Here is an 18,895-nt window from a genome sequence, read left to right on the forward strand (position 1 = left end):
CGCCACGTGGAGCGGGAGGAGGACACGCGATCCCGATTGCTGTCAAGGTGACGGTCGCTCTTAATTTCTAGGCGACCGGCTCCTTCCAGTCTCCGAGCGGGGACCTCTCCGGGATCTCAGTCATCGGTGCACAGGTGCATCCGGGATGTGACCGACGCACTCTATGCCATCGTGGACCGCTACATCACCGGCACCGAAGTTTCACCGCTCGTCAAACCCAGCGACACTCGGTCACCATCACGATCCCTGTGGCAACGGAAACATCACAGTCTTACAAGTTAGGTTCAACAGTGAGTTTAATGGTTAACATAGTTTACAGATGCCCTAGCCCCTACAACTAATCTGTGCCCTTCACTCGTGCCAACTTACTTTGTGTCCCTCTTCGTTGCCTTACGGGCCAGACGGCCCTGGTTGTTCGGCAGCACGTCCTTGGGAAGAGAATGAAACGGGGTTATTTAGAAACGCTTGGCCGGGCAGTGGGCAGAGTGCGAAGGGACAGAGGGTGGGGGGGGGGGGGGGGTGTCCAGTGGGCAGAGTGTGAAGGGACAGAGGATGGGGGGGGGGGGGGGGGGGGGGTGTCCAGTGGGCAGTGTGAAGGGACAGAGGATGGCGGGGGGGTGTCCAATGGGCAGAGGGTGAAGGGACAGAGGATGGGGGGGGGGGGGGTGTCCAGTGGGCAGTGTGAAGGGACAGAGGATGGAGGGGGGGGGGTGTCCAGTGGGCAGTGTGAAGGGACAGAGGATGGCGGGGGGGTGTCCAGTGGGCAGAGGGTGAAGGGACAGAGGATGGGGGGGGGTGTCCAGTGGGCAGAGTGTGAAGGGACAGAGGATGGGGGGGTTGTCTAGTGGGCAGAGTATGAAGGGACAGAGGAGGGGGGGTGTCCAGTGGGCAGATTGTGAAGGGATAGAGGATGGGGGGGGTTGTCCAGTGGGCAGTGTGAAGGGACGGGGGCAGGGGGGGGGGGGTGTCCAGTGGGCAGAGTGTGAAGGGACAGAGGAGGGGGGGTGTTCTGTGGGCAGAGTATGAAGGGACAGAGTATGGGGGGGGGGGGGTGGTCCAGTGGGCAGAGTATGAAGGGACAGAGGATTGCGGGGGTGGGGGGGTGTCCAGTGGGCAGTGTGAAGGGTCAGAGGATGGGGGGGGGGGTTTGTCATGCAGGGTTGTCTCACTTGGTTCAGCCCCTCCAACCTCGCATTGCGCGACCTCCCGGGTGGCAGATCCCCCAGCAAGGTCCAGTGCCCTCTGCTGAAACGTGGTCAGGGGGTGGAAAATGTGCGAACCCCCTCCGGTCCTGTTGCGCTCCCGGGTATTGTGAGCGGTCTTATCCTGTTGGATAGATCATCAATTCGACAGGTATCATCAGGACGTTCACATATTGGAGGTTGGGGGGTCAAGTTGTAACTAAACAATTGCATCTCTCCAGGGGGTCGCAGCGCTCATGTGGGTCTGTGACTACTTGGTAAACCACCCTCCGCTCACTCTACCCCCTCCCCCTCCCCACTCCCCCTCCCCCTCCCCCTCCCCCTCGTGCCAGGGGGGGAGGATTGTTGTGACCCGGGAGCACCCTCTTGGCACTTACCCTGGCAGCCCTGGTGAGGTTGTGGAACTTCTTCCTGTATTGCTCCCCAGACCGAGGGGTCTGCCCCACTGCACTCACGGCAGTGCCCACCTCACGCCAGGCCTGTCGCACTATGCTGGCAGGGTAGCGGTGCCCTCTTCTAGGGCAGATGATGCCTCTCCTCATCCAGGAGCGCTTCGATATCTGCCTCTCCAAACCTCGGGGCGGCCCTGCATGGCTCCGATATCTTTCTCCTCCCGTTGCTGTGCTCGCTCGCGCCTTTTGACGACGCAGAGCGGCGTCGTCGGGTCGTCATTCGGGCGTCGCAGGGTTATGGCGTCATTTTTCACGTGAGGTCCGCAGCCCCGGTCCTAGCCCATTTCCGGGGCATGAATACCTCGTGAGCAGGGCGTATCGGGCCTTCCTGAAAGTCGGCCGATTTCAAGACGGCCTTCTCGATTTTACGCGGGAGCGGAGAATTCCGCCCCTTGGTTCTGTTACAGTGGAAAAATGCAGCAATCAATTTGTATGCAACAAGTATCCACAATAAGACACAAGACCAGGTCACTATTGGCCAAGATATCAAGTGATCATCCTGTTCCTATTAAATAGTGTCTTGAGATTCTTTTACTTGTGAGGCAGGACAGGTTTCAGTTTAATTTCTCAACCAAAATACCGCACCTTGGGAAAGGGCTGCACACCCTCCACTCGAGTGAAGTAACAGCCAAGGTATGCTGGAGTGACGTTTGAAACTACAGCCTTCTAATTCAGATATTCTACTACTGAACCGGGATAACATCTTTTTAGAATAAGGACTGTCTTTGGATGTTGCTTGCAGTTTTGGTTCACTCCCGAACTGCCATAATTAAGGAAAACCATTATCAGTTATTGCTTGTGGCTCTCACAAACAGGACTTTGTATGAAATTACAATACTGTAGCAGCAAGCTGTGCTATACACACTAATTCAGAAATTCACAAATAGCGCATCAAAGTTAATTGAATGAAATCAATATGTAGGAGTGTGGGGGGAAAAAGCAAGGGAATGGCACTTAAGCTACAATGCTCATTTGGAAGCTAGTGCAGACATGATTGACCAACTGGCCGCTTCCTGTGCCATAAATATTCTGTGATTTGGCGAATTATTTGTGAGGCCAAGAGGCCCTTCTTGGAATTATGTTCTTTCTGTCAGTTTGTCAGCAGCTTTGGAAGCATAGTGTTGATGTCTGATTCAATTTGCATTACAGGCAAAACCTTCTGAATCATTGAGGGAATGCCTCACTGTAACAGCAGTTGAATGGCTAGTGCTTGAGGCAGAGTTACAGAGCAATTAAGGACATGCCTTCCAATTATTTCCTGGAAACAGCAGTAGATTGAGACTTGAGGGCTAGTTTTAACAAGCACACACACGAGTCAGATAAAGGCCTATTTGATAAAGATAATCGCTTATTGTCACAAGTAGGCTTCAAATGAAGTTACTGTGAAAAGCTCCCCTGAAATTCCAACCTTGCTTCTCCAAATATTTTCACTAGTTTGTTGTCAAAGCCTTTGACAAACTAAGTGCAACACTATTAAGTACGAAAACTCAAAAATGACTTGTTTGTAGTTCGGTATTGCCTGGCAACATCCTCTTTTTTAGAGGAAGGTCCCTTATTTCAACCGACAACCTATTTGGGGATGGTCCCACCCAAACAAATTAATGTGCAATCTAGTGTATTATTTATGAAGTTGCCTAAGATTGACTTGTAATATTTATATGAGCTTATCACATAAGAAACGAGTGAGAAAATAGCTCTTTACGTATTTTCTTTTGAGATGTTTCACACAGGGGAGGGTGAACTGATCTCTAATGTTGCCGTTTTACTCTTTGCTACAAAGCAAAATTTGGATATTAAGTGGGGCAGCAACACTGAAATTCACTATGTAGCCATCTGGGATGGCCACTTACAACCAGGAACAGAGAAGCTCGCAAAGCATAGCGGGTAAAATGGACAATGCGAGATTCAGGCAGACTCACAGCCTGAAACGTATATTTGCGAGTGAGGAATCCAGATGGTATCAAAACCCCGACGTATTAGCATTTGATAGACCGATTAGCACTTGATGCCCATCTCCGCCAGACAAAGGACTGGTACTTGAGCGACCGGTACCGTCCCAGACATTTTGGCGCCACTCCCTGTACTCGGGAAGCGTAAACAACAGGGTCAGTGACCGCTTGGGACAAGCCCAGGCATCCAGGCACCCGCCCATTTATTGGTTCGAATCGAACATAGTGACCTGTTATCACCCAATTAGTGGGGTCCAAACTGAAGGACCGTCCAAAAGAGTGCGAAAACCCCCAAGCATAAGAAGCGAGTCCGCCATGTGTTCGTCCTCTTTTGGACCTGGCGCCCCGGCAACGACCATCTCCAATCGCAGCACCACCAGAAGCAAGTCCAAGTTCAACGCCCGCTACCAGACGGATGAGCCTAGCTGAGCAGCAGTTACTTCTACAGACCCGATAGATCCAGAATTGAACAACGGCCACTGTTCCTCTGACCTAAGCCGGGTACCTGAAGTTAAGTACAGGTTGTCTTCGTCGATAGGTGTAGTTTAACTTTGTTAAGGTGTGTTTATGTTGCATGATTAATTATGTGTGTAAATAAAGTACCCTTGACCTTGAACTAACTAACTGGTGTTTGGCTCTTTGATCGATAGCCTGGTGAACCTTGTGGTGGTATCATTTGATACCTGGTGACTCTGAGCATTAGAATATTGATATCCAAAGGAAGGAGGTCAACCTCACTGACTGCCATATTTACAGTAGGTAAAGAAGGCACAACAACTAACTAAATTGTCAGTCTTACTGAGAAGTAGGTATCCTCTGTGGGTATAACCCATAAACAAGCTGTAACTGCTTGTCAAAAGCTAAACAAGTTTCAATTGCAAAGTGACTAAAAGTAGGAAACACTCAAATGGCACTGTGAACAATGACTCCCATTGTTTTTAGAGCACGGTTACTACTTATGCATTAAGAGCCACGTAGGTGAGTCATCACTACCTATGCATCAAGAATCGTGCCAGTACTTCTGTATTCAGTGATGGCATTACAAAACATAGTTCAATGGAAAATTGTGCATTATTGCTGCAGAAGCACGTCAATACTATATTCAAACACTAGTAAAAACACTTGGAAACATAATTCTGTAGAAAGTTGTGCAATATTTTCAACTCTGTTAAATAATTAAGTATTCATAAAAAATTGTGCATGATCTGTATTGTGGAGTTGCGTGCTCTGTATAAAATTAAGCCTAATCACGTCTAGTCGACACTACTTAATTCCCTTGTAACTAAGAGGATGCAGACTAATTTAAAGCTTAAGCTTGATGTGCTTCGACCTCCTTGTGCAAGGTGATAATAGAACTGATGCTTCTAATTCATGAATCTTTCAAAGAAAGTTTAGTGGTTCAAGAAGACAAATTTACAATTTTTTGGTTGAAAGTGCAATTGCTATATTCGAGGCATTTTACCTAATGAACACGTAGCCCAGACCAGCTGATTCACACAATTGATGGAGAGGATAAGCCAAGAGACAAGTTTCAACATCATGCGTTTACATGAGGCTTGGGATAAAGTCCAACCATCAATATTACATTCAGTTTGATGCAAGATGTAGCCAGAATGTGCATGATGTTTGTGGGTTTAAATCCAGCTGATAATGAGATTGTTAACCTTTCAGATAATATGGACTTTCATGCAGTTTATGCAAGTAATTTCGAGGAGTTAGAACCTCACAATGAAACATTGTCGTATAAAAGACAATGGAAAAGCAAGTAACCTGTCAATTAAAATCTTAAGAAAAGCATTTGGTTTAACTGAGATTACAGTCTATTCAAGACATTGAAAGCGATTTTTGTTTAGCATACCATTTTTTAATAACACATCAGGTGTGCAAAACAAGAGATAGTGGTACCTCAGGAAGACTACCGCAAAGAACCTTGGGTTTACTGATAATTGTTCTTGTGAAGTTGGGCAATTTTATCTATGCATATGGTAGTGACTGGGAATACCCGGGAATGTTCAGTGTTGATCTCATGCGTCTGAAATAAGAAAATATTAAATTTCCCAAAGGAACCAGCCCAGGCTTTTGTCAGCACAATGCTTGCCAAAAATAAAAATGCTGTGTAAAATACAGTTTTGATATCCTGGGAAATGACGATGCCACATTCAAGAGGCAATTGGATACAAACTTGAATACAATGTTAACTGTGCAACAAAGAAACGTTGAAATGGGGTTAGATTAGAAACACGCTGATTGTTCCGTCCTCTGCCGACGGTCATTCTGCAGGCTCAGACTTCACAGGCAGGAAAGGAATGGGTGGGCAGGGCAGCACGGTGGCGCAGTGGTTAGCACTGCTACCTGACGATGCCGAGGACCCGGGTTTGATACCGGTCCCAGGTCACGGTCCGTGTGGCTTTTGCACATTCTTCCCGTGTCTGTGTGTCTCACCCCCACAACCCAAAGATGTGCAGGGTAGGTGGGTTGGCCACGCTACGTTGGCCCTTAATTGGGGGAAAAAAAGAATTGGGTACTATTTATTTTAAGGAAAGGAATGGGTGTCCACTAGGCAGGCAGTGCAGGCATCTCCTGTGGCTATTCCCCTATAAAACAAATATACCGCTTTGGGTGCTGTTGAGGAGAATGGCCTCTCAGGAGTTAACAGCTGCCAAATTCGTAACATCACATTTGGATCTTCTGCATAGGAGAGGAGCAAAAGGCATAGAAATGTATGAGTCATAGGGGATTCAATTGTGAGGGCAATAGATAGACCACTGGAGCCAGATGGCTTTCTTGTAGAATTTTCTGAACAGTTTTTGGGAAAGTTGGCATCTCATCTCCTGGATATGTATGATGAGTTGTTGGCGATGGGGGAGTTGCTTCCATATCATTGATCCCAAAGAATGATAAAGACCCAACTGTGTGGGTCTTACAGACCCATCTCCCTACTGCATATGGGTGTGAAGATATTGGTGGAGGTGCTGGCGAGGTTGTTGGAAGAGTGTGTCTCTGAGGTGGCCTCAGAGGACCAGACAGAGTTAGTTAATGGGCAGCAGTTGCCAAGCAACATAAGGAGGCTGTTGAATGTGATAATGACCCCCATCAAGGGGCAGAGTGCCAGAGGTTATCATATCAGTGGATGCAGTGAAAGCATTTGACTGAATAGAAGGTGGTACCTGTTCAATGTACTGAGGCGGTCTGGGTTTGGACCGAAGGTAGTTTCATGGATGCGATTGCTGTATGCATCTCCCATGGCGCGTGTGAAGATGAACGTGATGAATTTGGAATTTTTTAGGGGAACACAGCCCCATTGTCCTCATTGGCTAGTGAGCTCTTGGTGATTCCGGTATGGGATTTGAGAGTGGAAGTGCATCATGAGGGGAGGTAGGGAGCATAGGGGTCATTGTATGCGGATGATTTATTGTTATACATTTCAAACTCTGGGGTGCATGGGGAAAATAATGGATCTTCTGGGGAAATTTGGTGAATTTTCTAGGTATAAACTGAACGTGGCAAAGTGAGGTATTTCCAGTGCATGCCCAGGGGAGGAGTGTGAATTTGTGAGTTCTGCCATTCAAGGTGGCCAGGATAATGTTTTGGTATCTGGGTGTTCAGGTGGCCCACGATTGGCCCACAATGCATAAATGGAAACTGGCCAGTCTAGTAGAGGGAGAGTCAAAGGAGATTTGAAGAGGTGGGATGCACTCCCGTTCCTGGCGGGGAGGGTACAGACCATTAAAAACGAACGTTTTCTTTATTTTTCAGTCCCGTACAATTTTCCTTCCAAAGGTTTTTTTTCAAAAGAATGTATAAATTCATTTTTGAATTTGTTTTGGCAGGCAAAACACCTAAGATTCAGAGGACATTTTTGCAGAAAGGGCGGCGGTTGGGGGTGAGAGAGGAGGAGGGGGGTGGAGGGAGCTTGCCCCTCCCAAACGTCTTGTAGTGATCTGGGGATTGAGCTTGTGTGGCGGGGCCTGGAGTGAAATAATGCACCAGATCAATTCAACCTCATCTTGTGGTAGGATGAGGCTTGTACAGTTCAAGGTGGTGCATAGGGCTATTATGACTGGTCTGTATGAGTGGGTTTTCCCGGTGGTGGAGGATGTGTGCAAGAGATGTGTGAGATGGCCGGTGAACCATACTCGTATGCTCTGGGGGTGCACAAAGTTGGGCGGTTTCTGGGCAGTGGTTTCTGAGACCTTGTCAGAGATAGTGGGGGTGAGGATTCCCTTTGGGGGTCAATTTTGGGGTTTTGGACTTGCCGGATCTGCTGCAAGGGAAGGGGACTGATGAAGTGGTCTTTGCCTCTCTGCCCGATTGCGAATCTTACTGAGTTCGAGGTTGGCAGCGCCGCCAGGAGCCTCGGTGTGGTTGGGGGATTTGTATAAATTTTTAAGGTTGGAGTGGATAATGTTCGCTCTCAGGGGGTCAAAGAGGGATTTTATGTCCTTATTTGAAGATCTATTTGTCGGCAGCAGGTGGGGAGGAAAGGGATGTTGGGGTAGTTTACAGGAGAAAAGGGGCAAATTGGCCAACTCTTTGAATCCTGTTTATATTGGGTTGTTGTATCTGAATGTTACTGATTGTGTTTGGAAAAAATTATATTTTTAAAAGAACTAGGGGTCATAGTTTGAGGATAAGGGGTAAACCTTTTAGGACTGAGGTGAAAGAAATTTCTTCACCCAGAGTGTGGCAGGTAATCTGGAAGTCACTACTACAGAAAGTAGTTGAGGCCAAAACGTATGATTTCAAGAAAAAATTAGATATAGCTCTTGGAGCTAAAGAGATCGAGGGATATGGGAAGGTGGGATCAGGGTATTAAATTTAATGATCAGCCATGACCGTAATGAATGGCGGCGGACTAGACCCGAAGAACCTACTCCTTCTATTTTCTATGTATGATTCTATGTCAAACAATTACTTTCAAAGGGACCTGTTTCTATCTGACCTTGCCAACCTAGGTAATGGCTTGCATTTGTATTGCCCAACACCTTTTTGGGTAAGAATGTTGAGCTTCATCCTTGAGCACTGATTTCTTTGCATTTTGATCAATCTGTTCTGAATGTCAGAGAGAGAGCATTTATTATCTTGGTGTCATTGCTGGGGTACCCATGATTTTATTATGAAGTGGAAGCACCAAGATTTATTGGCTTTAATGTATATGGTTTTTGTGTATTTTATGTTACAAATGCAAGTGTTGACAGTAATTACCACAGATGTTGGCATATACGTCAACTGTTGAAGCCTTGAAAAATTCCTCCAAAAGTTGGGATTGACTTATATGCCAAGTATAAAAGTGAACCACCAGCCTCATTTTGAAATGTGAAAAAAAGTTAATTCTTATTAAATTAATGTGACAGTTTGTTGAATAAATTAACTGTGCAAGGATACTTTTAACCACAGTTAAGAGTTTTAAAGCCCGTGAAATTCTTGTCACCGGCACCTGATGCAAAGAGTGGGCATGTCTTAAACTCTATGCAGCCCGTAACATCTGCTTCATTCCTTTCCGGTAAATAAAACATGCGTGCAAAATTGAATGACTAGCCCGGGAAAGCATATCATAGTTGAAAAGCAGGAGGCTGGCGGCAGGGCAGTTACTTGTATGCTGAGTGCATGCAAAAACATAATTTTTGGAGCTGGAAAAATACGGTCATCTTGTGCACTGGGTCCACTTCTGTTGCAAAACTTAATTTTGTCTTTTCTTCCAGTAGGTCAGCAGATAAAGTAACGTCACCAGGATCTCCATACAGATGTCGGGTAATAGCCTTTAGCATTATTTTTCCATGTATTGTTTCAGTAAATCTAATTCAAAAATGTTTTTCCATTTCTGTTTGGTCTGCTTCAGTTTTGGTTGAGGTTGACCCCGAGTCTTTAGCTGAGTTCCCTGTGTACCTGTGTCTGGGTGTATTGTTGAAATGACATGGTCAAAGACTTTTAAATACCTGTTGGATTTTGGGCTTTAAAATAAATAGAGCGGAGGTATAGTTCTGGAGAGAGTATACGTTGGCTTTCAAAACAAAAGAATATGGCAGCATAGCAAAATGACGTTTTAGGTAATGATACCCAGAGTGTGATAGTAAGGGACAGAATGTACAAACATAAAAAGCAGCAGCAAGTAGGGACAAAAGGGGAAACATGGTAAAATGGCTAAATTAATGGGTCTTTCCTTAAATGCACATTGTATTCAACACAAAATAAATGAAGGAAAGGCACAGAATGTGGTTAACTCGCTTCCGGCCTCGGGTGACTGTATGGAGTTCGCAGTTTAATAATAAATCTTTATTGTCACAAGTAGGCTTACATTAACACCTGCAATGAAGTAACAGTGAAAAGCCCCTAGTCATCACATTCTGGCACCCGTTCGGGTACACAGAGGGAGAATTCAGAATGTCCAAATTACCTAACAGCACGGTTTTCAGGACTTGTGGGAGGAAACCGGAGCACCCGGAGGACACCCACGCAGAAACAGGGAGAACGTACAGACTCCACACACACTGACTTTCTTGCCTTGTCTGTGTGGTGCTCCAGTTTGCTCTCAAAGTCCAAAGATGTGCAGGTTAGATGGAGTGGTCACACTAAATTTCTTCTGTGTCCAAAAGGTTTAGTTGGGTTATGGGGATAGGGTGGAGGCGTGGGCTTAGGGTGCTCTTTCCAAGGACTGGTGCAGGCTCGATGGGCCGAATGGCCTCCTTCTGCAATGTAAATTCCATAATTGTACAACGAATGGGTAGAATTGTGTTGTTATTGTAAGATGTAGTTACTGGGAGATCAAAGCTTGAAACTAAACATTCCAGGGTTTTGCCAATTTCTAAGGACCGGCAGGAAGGAAAGGGTGGTGAGGTAGCTTTGTTGCTAAGAATTGGAATAAGTATGATAGCAAAGAATAATCTCGGATCAGGAGATCTGAGATCCATATGGGTGGAAGTGAGAAATAACCAGGAGAAGATGACAACGGTGGGAGTCTACAGCCCCCCTAACAGTAGCTATATTGCAGGACTGAAAATAAATCAGGCGATAACGAGGATATGTAAAAATGGCAATACACTAATCATGGGGACCTTAATCTTCATGTGAATTAGTAAAATCAAATTGGCCGAGGTAGCCATGAGGAATAATTCATAAGCGTGTATATTTTTTTTTAATAAATAATTTTATTGAGGTAGTTTTTGGCTTTATAAACAGTTACAGACATCATCAGAAAGAAAGCAAAAAAAGGCAAAAATGTGCAAACATCCACGTACTTTCAATACTTCCATCGTAACATATTGCACAAGCCCGCTCCCCTCCCATCGGTACTACCCGCCATATTTTCCCTCCTACTCTACTCTGCCCCCCCCCCCCCCCCACCCCCCCTGCTGACGCTCACTCTCCCGCAAAGAAGTCAATAAATGGTTGCCACCTCTGGGTGAACCCCTGCACAGATCCCCTCAAGGCGAACTTAATTTTTTCCATCCCCAGGAAACTCGACATGTCCGCAAGCCACCACTCAGTCTTCGGGGGCTTTGAGTCCCTCCACGCCAATAATATTCGTCGCCGGGCTATCAGGGAAGCAAAGGCCAACACATCGGCCTCTTTCTACCCCTGGACTCCCGGGTCTTCCGAAACCCCACAAATTGCCACCCCTGGACTCATCACCACCCTTGTTTTTAGCACCTGGGACATGACCCCCGCAAATCCCTCTCAGTACCCCCTCAGCTTAGGGCATGCCCAAAACATGTGAACATGGTTCGCTGGTCCTCCCGCACACCTAGCGCATTTGTCCTCTATCCCAAAGAATTTGCTCATCCGAGCCACCGTCATATGGGCCCGGTGAACGACCTTAAATTGGATCAGCCCGAGCCTGGCACATGCCGCGGTCGAATGTACCCTACTCAGGGCCTCTGCCCACAGCCCATCCTCCATTTCCCTGCCTAGCTCCTCCTCCCATTTAAGTTTCAGTTCCTCTGTCTGGGACCCTTCCTCCCTCATGAGCACCTTATATATACCCGAGACTCTGCCCTCCCCTTCTTCCCTCCTAGAGACTATTCTGTCGAGGATCCCCATTGGCGGGAGGCGTGGGAAAGATGGGACCTGTCTACGAACAAAGTCCCGCAACTGTAGGTATCTAAAATCATTTCCCCTTACCAACCCAAATTTCTCGTCCAAGCTCCTCAAACTCACGAAGCTCCCTTCCAGGAACATATCACCCACCCTTCCTGCCCCCACTCACCACCATACTCTGAATCCCCCATCCATACTGCCGGGGGCAAACCGATGGTTGTCGCAGATTGGCGCCCAGACAGACCCCCCCCCCCATCTCCCCCACATGCCTCCATAAGCGTGTATTCTTGACCGTTTTCTAGAATTATATGTTATGGATCCAAACAGGGATCAGGCTATTTTGGGTCTGGTAATGTGCAATGAGATAGGTTTAATAAACAATCTGAGTAAAAGATCCCCAGGAAACAGTGGCATAACATGGAGAGCGTCGAAGATACCGCTATCGAGACATCACAGCTGTCACTTCTACCAGTGCAGACGCACCATCTCAGTGGGCAACATTAGTGGATAGGCCTCTGGGGCACAATCTGGTCAGTATCACACGGTTGCTGATGCACCTCGGGTAGAGGCAGTCACATCTAAGGGAGTCAGCAATCGGAGATCTGCTGGATTCCAGGACCCAGCGGGGTCCCAGTCAGATGCCGAGCCTCTGGACGGTGATCCCAGAGCTGATGCAGATGCTCGGACACGACGGTGACATTCAGAGGGGGCTGTCATCGAAGTTCTGACGAGTGCATAGCCGATTGGAGGAGTCCCAAACGCTATGGGCGCAGGAGATTGGTGGCGACAGCAGTGGAAAGCCTGGAGCACGAGGTCAGCGTAGTGTGATAGCTGACGAGGTGTGGCTCAGGCGGTTCTGACCATGGCTGAGGGCCACGACATCATGTCTCAATGGCTGACGGACGTATCCCAGATGCAGAAGGACATTGAAGCGGCGCTGCATAGCATGGCCCAGTCACTGAGGAGCATTGCTGAGGGCATCAATAGCATGGTGCAGGCAATGGGGAATTGCCCGGGCTGACAAAACTAGATGACTCCGAAGCCTCTGGAGCTCATTCCAGCTGCTCTCAATCCCACGGAGACACTCGGGGCCCTGTTCAGAGGATGGGTGTGAGTTCGCTGTCAGCAGAAATATAGGAGCCAGACTTTGGAATAAACTGAGGAGCACCTGAGCTTTCCACACAGCAAGTTATCATCACTCTTCTGCCTTGTATATTGACCGCTGACAGTGTTGACACTGGCCCGCTGAGCTGATGTTACACAGCCCGGCATTGTGGTGGACTTGATCCAGCTCAAATTTGATGTCGCCAGATGCCCGGGCATACAGGGCATCCCTCATCTCACGGATACACTTCTGGGCTGTAGCTTGTGAAATGACGCACAATATCCCCACTTGAGCCCTGGAATGAATCAGTGGCAGAGAAGTTCAGGGCTGTGGTGACCTTCATGACCACTGGGAGTGAGTGGTCTTTCTCCTCCATAGGGTGCCAAATCCTCAAGGACGTGGCACGTGTGCCACACTACCTCTTTGTTGAGACAGAGACTCCTGTGGCACATGCTATCCATCATGTCCTCAAAAGACCGGACATCTGTGCACCTTGAACTGTCGTCGAAGTCCCCCTCTGCTTCTTTCCTTTGCCTGATGGGCTTCCAGGTCTTCAGAGTGAACAGCGGTCTCCTGCACATGGGGTGCCACCTCCTGCTTGCATCGACCCTGTTGCCTTCTCTGGCAACCTGGGCAGCCCCCAGCACTGCGGGGGCTGCCTCTGCGGGACTGACTTAATCAGATATATTGCTACATCTGCCAGGAACAAGAAGAAAAATGACCAACATTCAGTTAGGGCTTCCACCATGAGACCTTCAAATCCCCCAAGTCTCCCCACCCTTGCATGTCCCTCCCGCTTTCTCTGAGTGCCATCCACCAAGCTGGTTGTCCTGGAAAATCATGCTCTACACACACTCCCCCGGCCACAGCAGGGGCCCCTAGACCCCAGACCATTGCCGGGAACACTCTGAGGACAGTGCTCAGACACCCTCCCCTGATCCACATGCTCACCCTTTGGTCGCTGGGATATCCCAAGTGCTGAAGCCTAGCTTTGAGTGTTTGATTATTGGCTGCTGCCACTCAGGTGCTGACGTTTCTACAGGTCATGCAAACAGTTCAGATTTCAAGGTTTAATTGAAATGTGATGCAATAATCATCATCTGAGACGTAGCACATGTACCCACGAGAATCCACTTGAGTGCTGTGAAGTGCTCTCATAAGCAACAGGCCAATTCCTTATTACCAGTAGCCTTCAGCTGTGCAGCTAGAGGCTGATCACAGTTAGAGGGAGTTAACAGTGACTGTCAGAATATAAGCAAGTACAGAGAGGACCCCAGGTGAGTCCGTCGCCGAGTATTTGTCCACTATGCAAAAGGTTGCTGAGTTTTGCAAATAAGGCACTGCCCTGCAGAAAATACTGAGACCGTTTAGTGTGTGGCATTAACAATGCAGCCACCCAGTCCCTGAATCTAAAATAAGCAATACAAATTTTACTGTCCCTGGAAAGCAAAGAGCAAGAGTGCATGAAATACAACGTTTTGGGGCATGCCCCCTCCCGGTGCGGGACCCCTCCCCAGACCACTATTGTGCCCTGAGCACTATAAAGGAGAGAGCACAGATCACATCCCAACCAGAGATCCAGGCACCTCGGTAAAGGTATGCATCAGCCTGGAGCCCCTATCTTCCACCTGGATGAGCCTGAAGAAGATGACTACATGCAGTTACATTGCGTGGCGGTGGTCCAGATGGCTTCCATAAGGATTGTGGTGCAGGTGAACGGGCATTTGCTGGACGTAGAACTGGACACTGACACGCTATTTCCGTTGTGGGGCAGAGTACATGCAACCACATTAAACAGGGAATACAGAATTTGGACCTGAACAATACCAGGGCTATGTTAGTCTCTTACACTGGTTCGACATTAGACATTGCAGGTATTGCCATGACTGGTGGTTTATGGTTACCAATCGGCATGCCTAGCCTCCCGCTTATTGTGGTCAGGCTTGTTGGGCCAAATTTGATTGAGCCATTTACAGCTAAATTGGCAACGCATCCTCTGGATGGGGTCCTTAAGCGAAGTGTTGGGACAATTACTCCAAGGTATTTCAACCCTAACTGGGAAGACAAAAGGGGCTGTAGCGCTAATTCATGTTGACTCAGGAGCCCAACCTTGGTATTTCCGAGCACCCAGTCCCCTATGCGTTGTTGGAAAGAGAAGAAACTGAACTCAGTCAGTTTGAGAATCTGGGTATTATCAGGCACGTATGTTTGTGGATTGGGCGGTGCCGATTTAAAACCAGACTAGACAGGCCGGTTATGCGGGGACTATCAGTTCCCTGTGAATACTTCAAGGTTCATTCTTTACCCCATGCCCTGCACTGAAGATCTTTAAGCAAAGTTGATGGGTAAATGTTCATTTATGTTCATTTCGATATGAGCCACGTGTATTTACAGCTTGAGTTGGATGTGGCCTCCAGGAAATATATTACAATAAATAAACACAGAGGACTGTATGAGTACACCCGGCTGTCTTTCACGGTGTCCTTTGCCTGTGCTATTCTTTTTAAATTTAGAGTATCCAATTCATCTTTTCCAATTAAGGGGAAATTTAGAGTGGCCAATCCACCTACCCTGCACATCTTTAGGTTGTGGGGGTGAAACCCACGCATACACAGGAAGAATTTGCAAATTCCACAGCAACAGTGGCCCAGAGCTGGGATCGAATCTGGGACCTCGGAGCCGTGAAGCAGCAGTGCTAACCACTGTGCCACCATGCTGCCTGCCTGTGCCATTTCAACAAGTAATGGAGAACATCCTGAGAGGCTTGGCATGAGTGGCTGTTTATTGGCATGACGAGCTGGTCATGGGAGCAACTGAACAAGTGCATCTGGAGAAATTTGTTAATTTTAGGACTTGTTAGCTATTACAGCACGTGTATCCCGAAACCTACCACCATGTTGGCCCCTTATATCTCCTTTTGAAGAAAAATCAAGTGTGGGTGTGGAGAGCAGTAGGAAGCTGCTTTTTTGCAGTTACCGTCTTCCGGGTTACTGACCCACTACGATCCCGTCAAACCCTTACTCATCACTTCCGTGCATCACCTTACAATATTTGGGCCGTCCTGTCACACCAGATGGAGAATGGCGGGGAGTGTCCGATTGCTTTCACCTCTCAGACGCTGGCTGCGGCAGAATGGAAATAAGTGCAGATCAAAAAAGAGGATCTGGCAATGGTCTATGCAGTGAAAATCCACGTGCATTTATGGCCACCATTTCACTATTGCGGACCGCAAGGCTTTACTTGGTCTACTTGAGGTCAAGGTGATTCCACCTATTGCCTTCAGGAGGACCTAGCTCTTGACCCTGCTGTTGGCCACCTACGAATATGCTTTCGAGCATTGGCTGGGGACCCAAATAGAGAATGTCAATGCACTGAACCGTTTGCCTTTACTGCCTCGCCCTACATTGCTCCCTAAGGCGGACTAAACTTCATGCATGTCTTCTTTGCCTGTCAAGGCATCTCGACTCCGTGAATGGACTCGGACAGACCTGATTCTCGCAAAGGTTCGACACATTGTGTGATTATGGAGGTCAACTTTGGCAGTTACCAGGCAGGTTGAGGGCATTTTCGTCAAAACTTTCCGAATTTAGTGTAGAGGACGGTGTACTGCTGTGCCGTACAGGCGTTCTTATTCCGAACAAAGGCCAGGAGTTGATATTGAAGAACCTCCACAAAGGACATCCAGGGGTGTCCAAAATGAAGATGTTGCTGCGCTGTTACGTCTGGTGGCTGGGCCTGGACACAGACATTGAGAAACTGGCCTAGCAATGTTCTGTCTGTCAAACACCAGAAAATCCCATCAGCTGTGCCCCTTCACCCTTGGACTGTACAGGCACGATTGTATACCGACTTTGCCAGTTCAATATTCCTCCTATTAATTGATGCCCATTCAAAACGGCTGGAGGTCCACAGGATGGCAGCGACCAGCTCCCGGGCAAACATTGAGAAGTTGCGATTGTTGTTTTGCCCACATCGCATCTCTAAATTGCTTGTTACAGACAACGGAATCTCTTTCATGTTAAGGAGTTCTGTCTGTACCACCCGGCTTCTAATGGTTTAGTACAGACATTCAAAAGAGGCCTCCAGAGGACGTCATCAGGTTCAATGGTATGGCACGTTTGTAATTTTGCTACAAGAGCACCCCATTCGCAGTGACCGTGGTGGCTAGGCTGAAATGCTGATGGGGCGTAGGCTTTAGACCTGCTTTAGTATAATTTTTCTGGCATAGGTGCGAACGTGCGCCACAACCTGGAGGTGCAAAGGCGTTGCCCCGTTCATATTGACTGCCCAGATGCTTTGTACCAGGTGTATATTCAAAACTTTGCAGACACCACCCAGTGGGTCTCTAGGACTATCCTACGCCCGACAGGGCCAGTTTCTTATCAAGTAGGTCCAGGATCAGATCATGCAAAAGCACCTTGATCAGTACAGGCAACCAATTCTTCAAAGGTTTCCTCGTTACCGAGAAGAAATTCTCCAGCCGACTCTGATGCCGCATCAGTCCTTTTATGGGGCCCCAAGAGCGTCAAGACTCAGAGATGGCTGAGGTCATAGACATTGATTCGGAAATGGAAACTCGAGCATCGGTAATCTCCAATTGGGAGTCAAGGTGGAGCAACCACAGTGGCTTTGTGCCCTCCAGGTTCACGCCGCCCAATCCGGCACCTTGAGTGCACGATGTCCAACTCGGCGCAAAGAGAGTTTAATGCCTTCCTTCCCCATGAATGTTGGAGGATTCTTCGGACTTTGTGGGGGGATGTTATAATCCGCAAGTATCTTAAGGATGGGAACAATTAACTTCCCCTGAACCTTGCAGAATATGAGTTCCCCCATTAAGGGGCGGGAGACCTCGAAACAAAGGAATGGTCTAAACAATGGTCTGGTATATAAACCCAGCCAGTTTGGTACCAGCAAGCAACCCATTGGGATGTATATAATAGTCGGTAAATAAACTTGGGTTTCTTTAAAGTACTTGGTATGGACTGCTTCGTGGCCTTATAAAAGCAACTGAATATTACAGAATTAATACCCCTTAATGCAGTGTTTTTCAAAGTTGGGGTTGCAACCCACGGATGGGTTGCGGGATGATGTAAAATGGGTCCCCAAAAGCTCTCCAAAAATGATCCCCGATGAGCGCCTGACCTTGTTCCCCATTTTCTCCCTGGGTAAATTATCGCTGCAGTACAGTGTATGACCACATGAGGCTGATGTCAAGACCAGTGCCGTGGACTTTCTGCCTCCCTGGGTGACTCTTATAGTCGCAGCCTCCAGCAGCCACTACCGTTTCTGCAGCAGCTGATCAACGAGATTAGTCAGCACCTGCAGCTACAACTGAAGAGTTTAAAAGAAAAACAAATCAGTTATCTTTAAAGTTATTTCCTGCAGACACTCCTTGTGCACAAAGTTAGTTTCCAGCAGAGCTTTGCGTTCCTTTTTGTTGTATCTCCCACCCAAGATAAAGTGACTGCTGACTGGAATATGTTTCCACAAGCACCCCAGTCAGTAACTTGTAGATGGAATACTGCATTATACAGGATTTAGCTCTTAGCAGATAAATCCTGTGGGGATCTCCCCACCTTTCACTTTGGTCCATTATCACAAAGCAGATTTGTGTTTGTCCGATTCTGAAGTCGGCTCTGGGCGACGGGTGTGGGTTTGGGAATTCCTTCCATTCCAGTCTGTTCAAACACCGCTCATAGGAAGCAAGGAGTCAATGATCACACAAAGAGATTGACTTCAGGGTTAACGTTTTGAATCTGATGCATGTTTAGTGTCTGCTACTATTACCATTGTCAATTAATCTTGAATTTCTGTTACCATTAATGTTGTCAGTGTTGATTCAATATTTGAGACAGTTAATCTTGTTGATGTCTGTAGAGTTTCAGTTACTCTGACCTTGTTAATCAGATCGGTGTTTAAAGTTGTGCAGTGTGCGTAAGGGATTTGATGTATATTTAAAATAGAGAGCCACTCTCCGCTCACTTTGAGATCAATCGCTCTCTCAGTGAGACTGACATTGCAATCAATGGTGAGTCTCCTTCCTTCCCCATCAGCCCAAAATCTAGGTGCATTTCCAAGAATTTCCTCATTCCCCCTTCAAACACCTCGGGAATGTGCGATCAAAAGTCTCGCACACTGAACTCTGCATAGATG

General features: G+C 47.5%; 1 protein-coding gene across 5 annotated transcripts in view; it reads left to right on the forward strand.

Moving 5' to 3' along the window:
- The window catches only part of lrch2 (leucine-rich repeats and calponin homology (CH) domain containing 2), a 178,683-nt gene that overhangs the window by 118,414 nt on the left and 41,374 nt on the right, over window positions 1-18,895 (forward strand). For 3 of the 5 annotated variants that reach the window (XM_038775965.1, XM_038775960.1, XM_038775962.1), the window contains one exon: window positions 9,306-9,354. In XM_038775965.1, the coding sequence (XP_038631893.1) occupies window positions 9,306-9,354 (49 nt within the window). The remainder of the gene's footprint in view (window positions 1-9,305; window positions 9,355-18,895) is intronic. The other 2 variants (XM_038775961.1, XM_038775964.1) reach the window with 1 other exon arrangement.

This window comes from Scyliorhinus canicula, chromosome 17, assembly GCF_902713615.1.
Source record: "Scyliorhinus canicula chromosome 17, sScyCan1.1, whole genome shotgun sequence".
In the NCBI taxonomy this organism is placed as follows: Eukaryota; Metazoa; Chordata; class Chondrichthyes; order Carcharhiniformes; family Scyliorhinidae; genus Scyliorhinus; species Scyliorhinus canicula.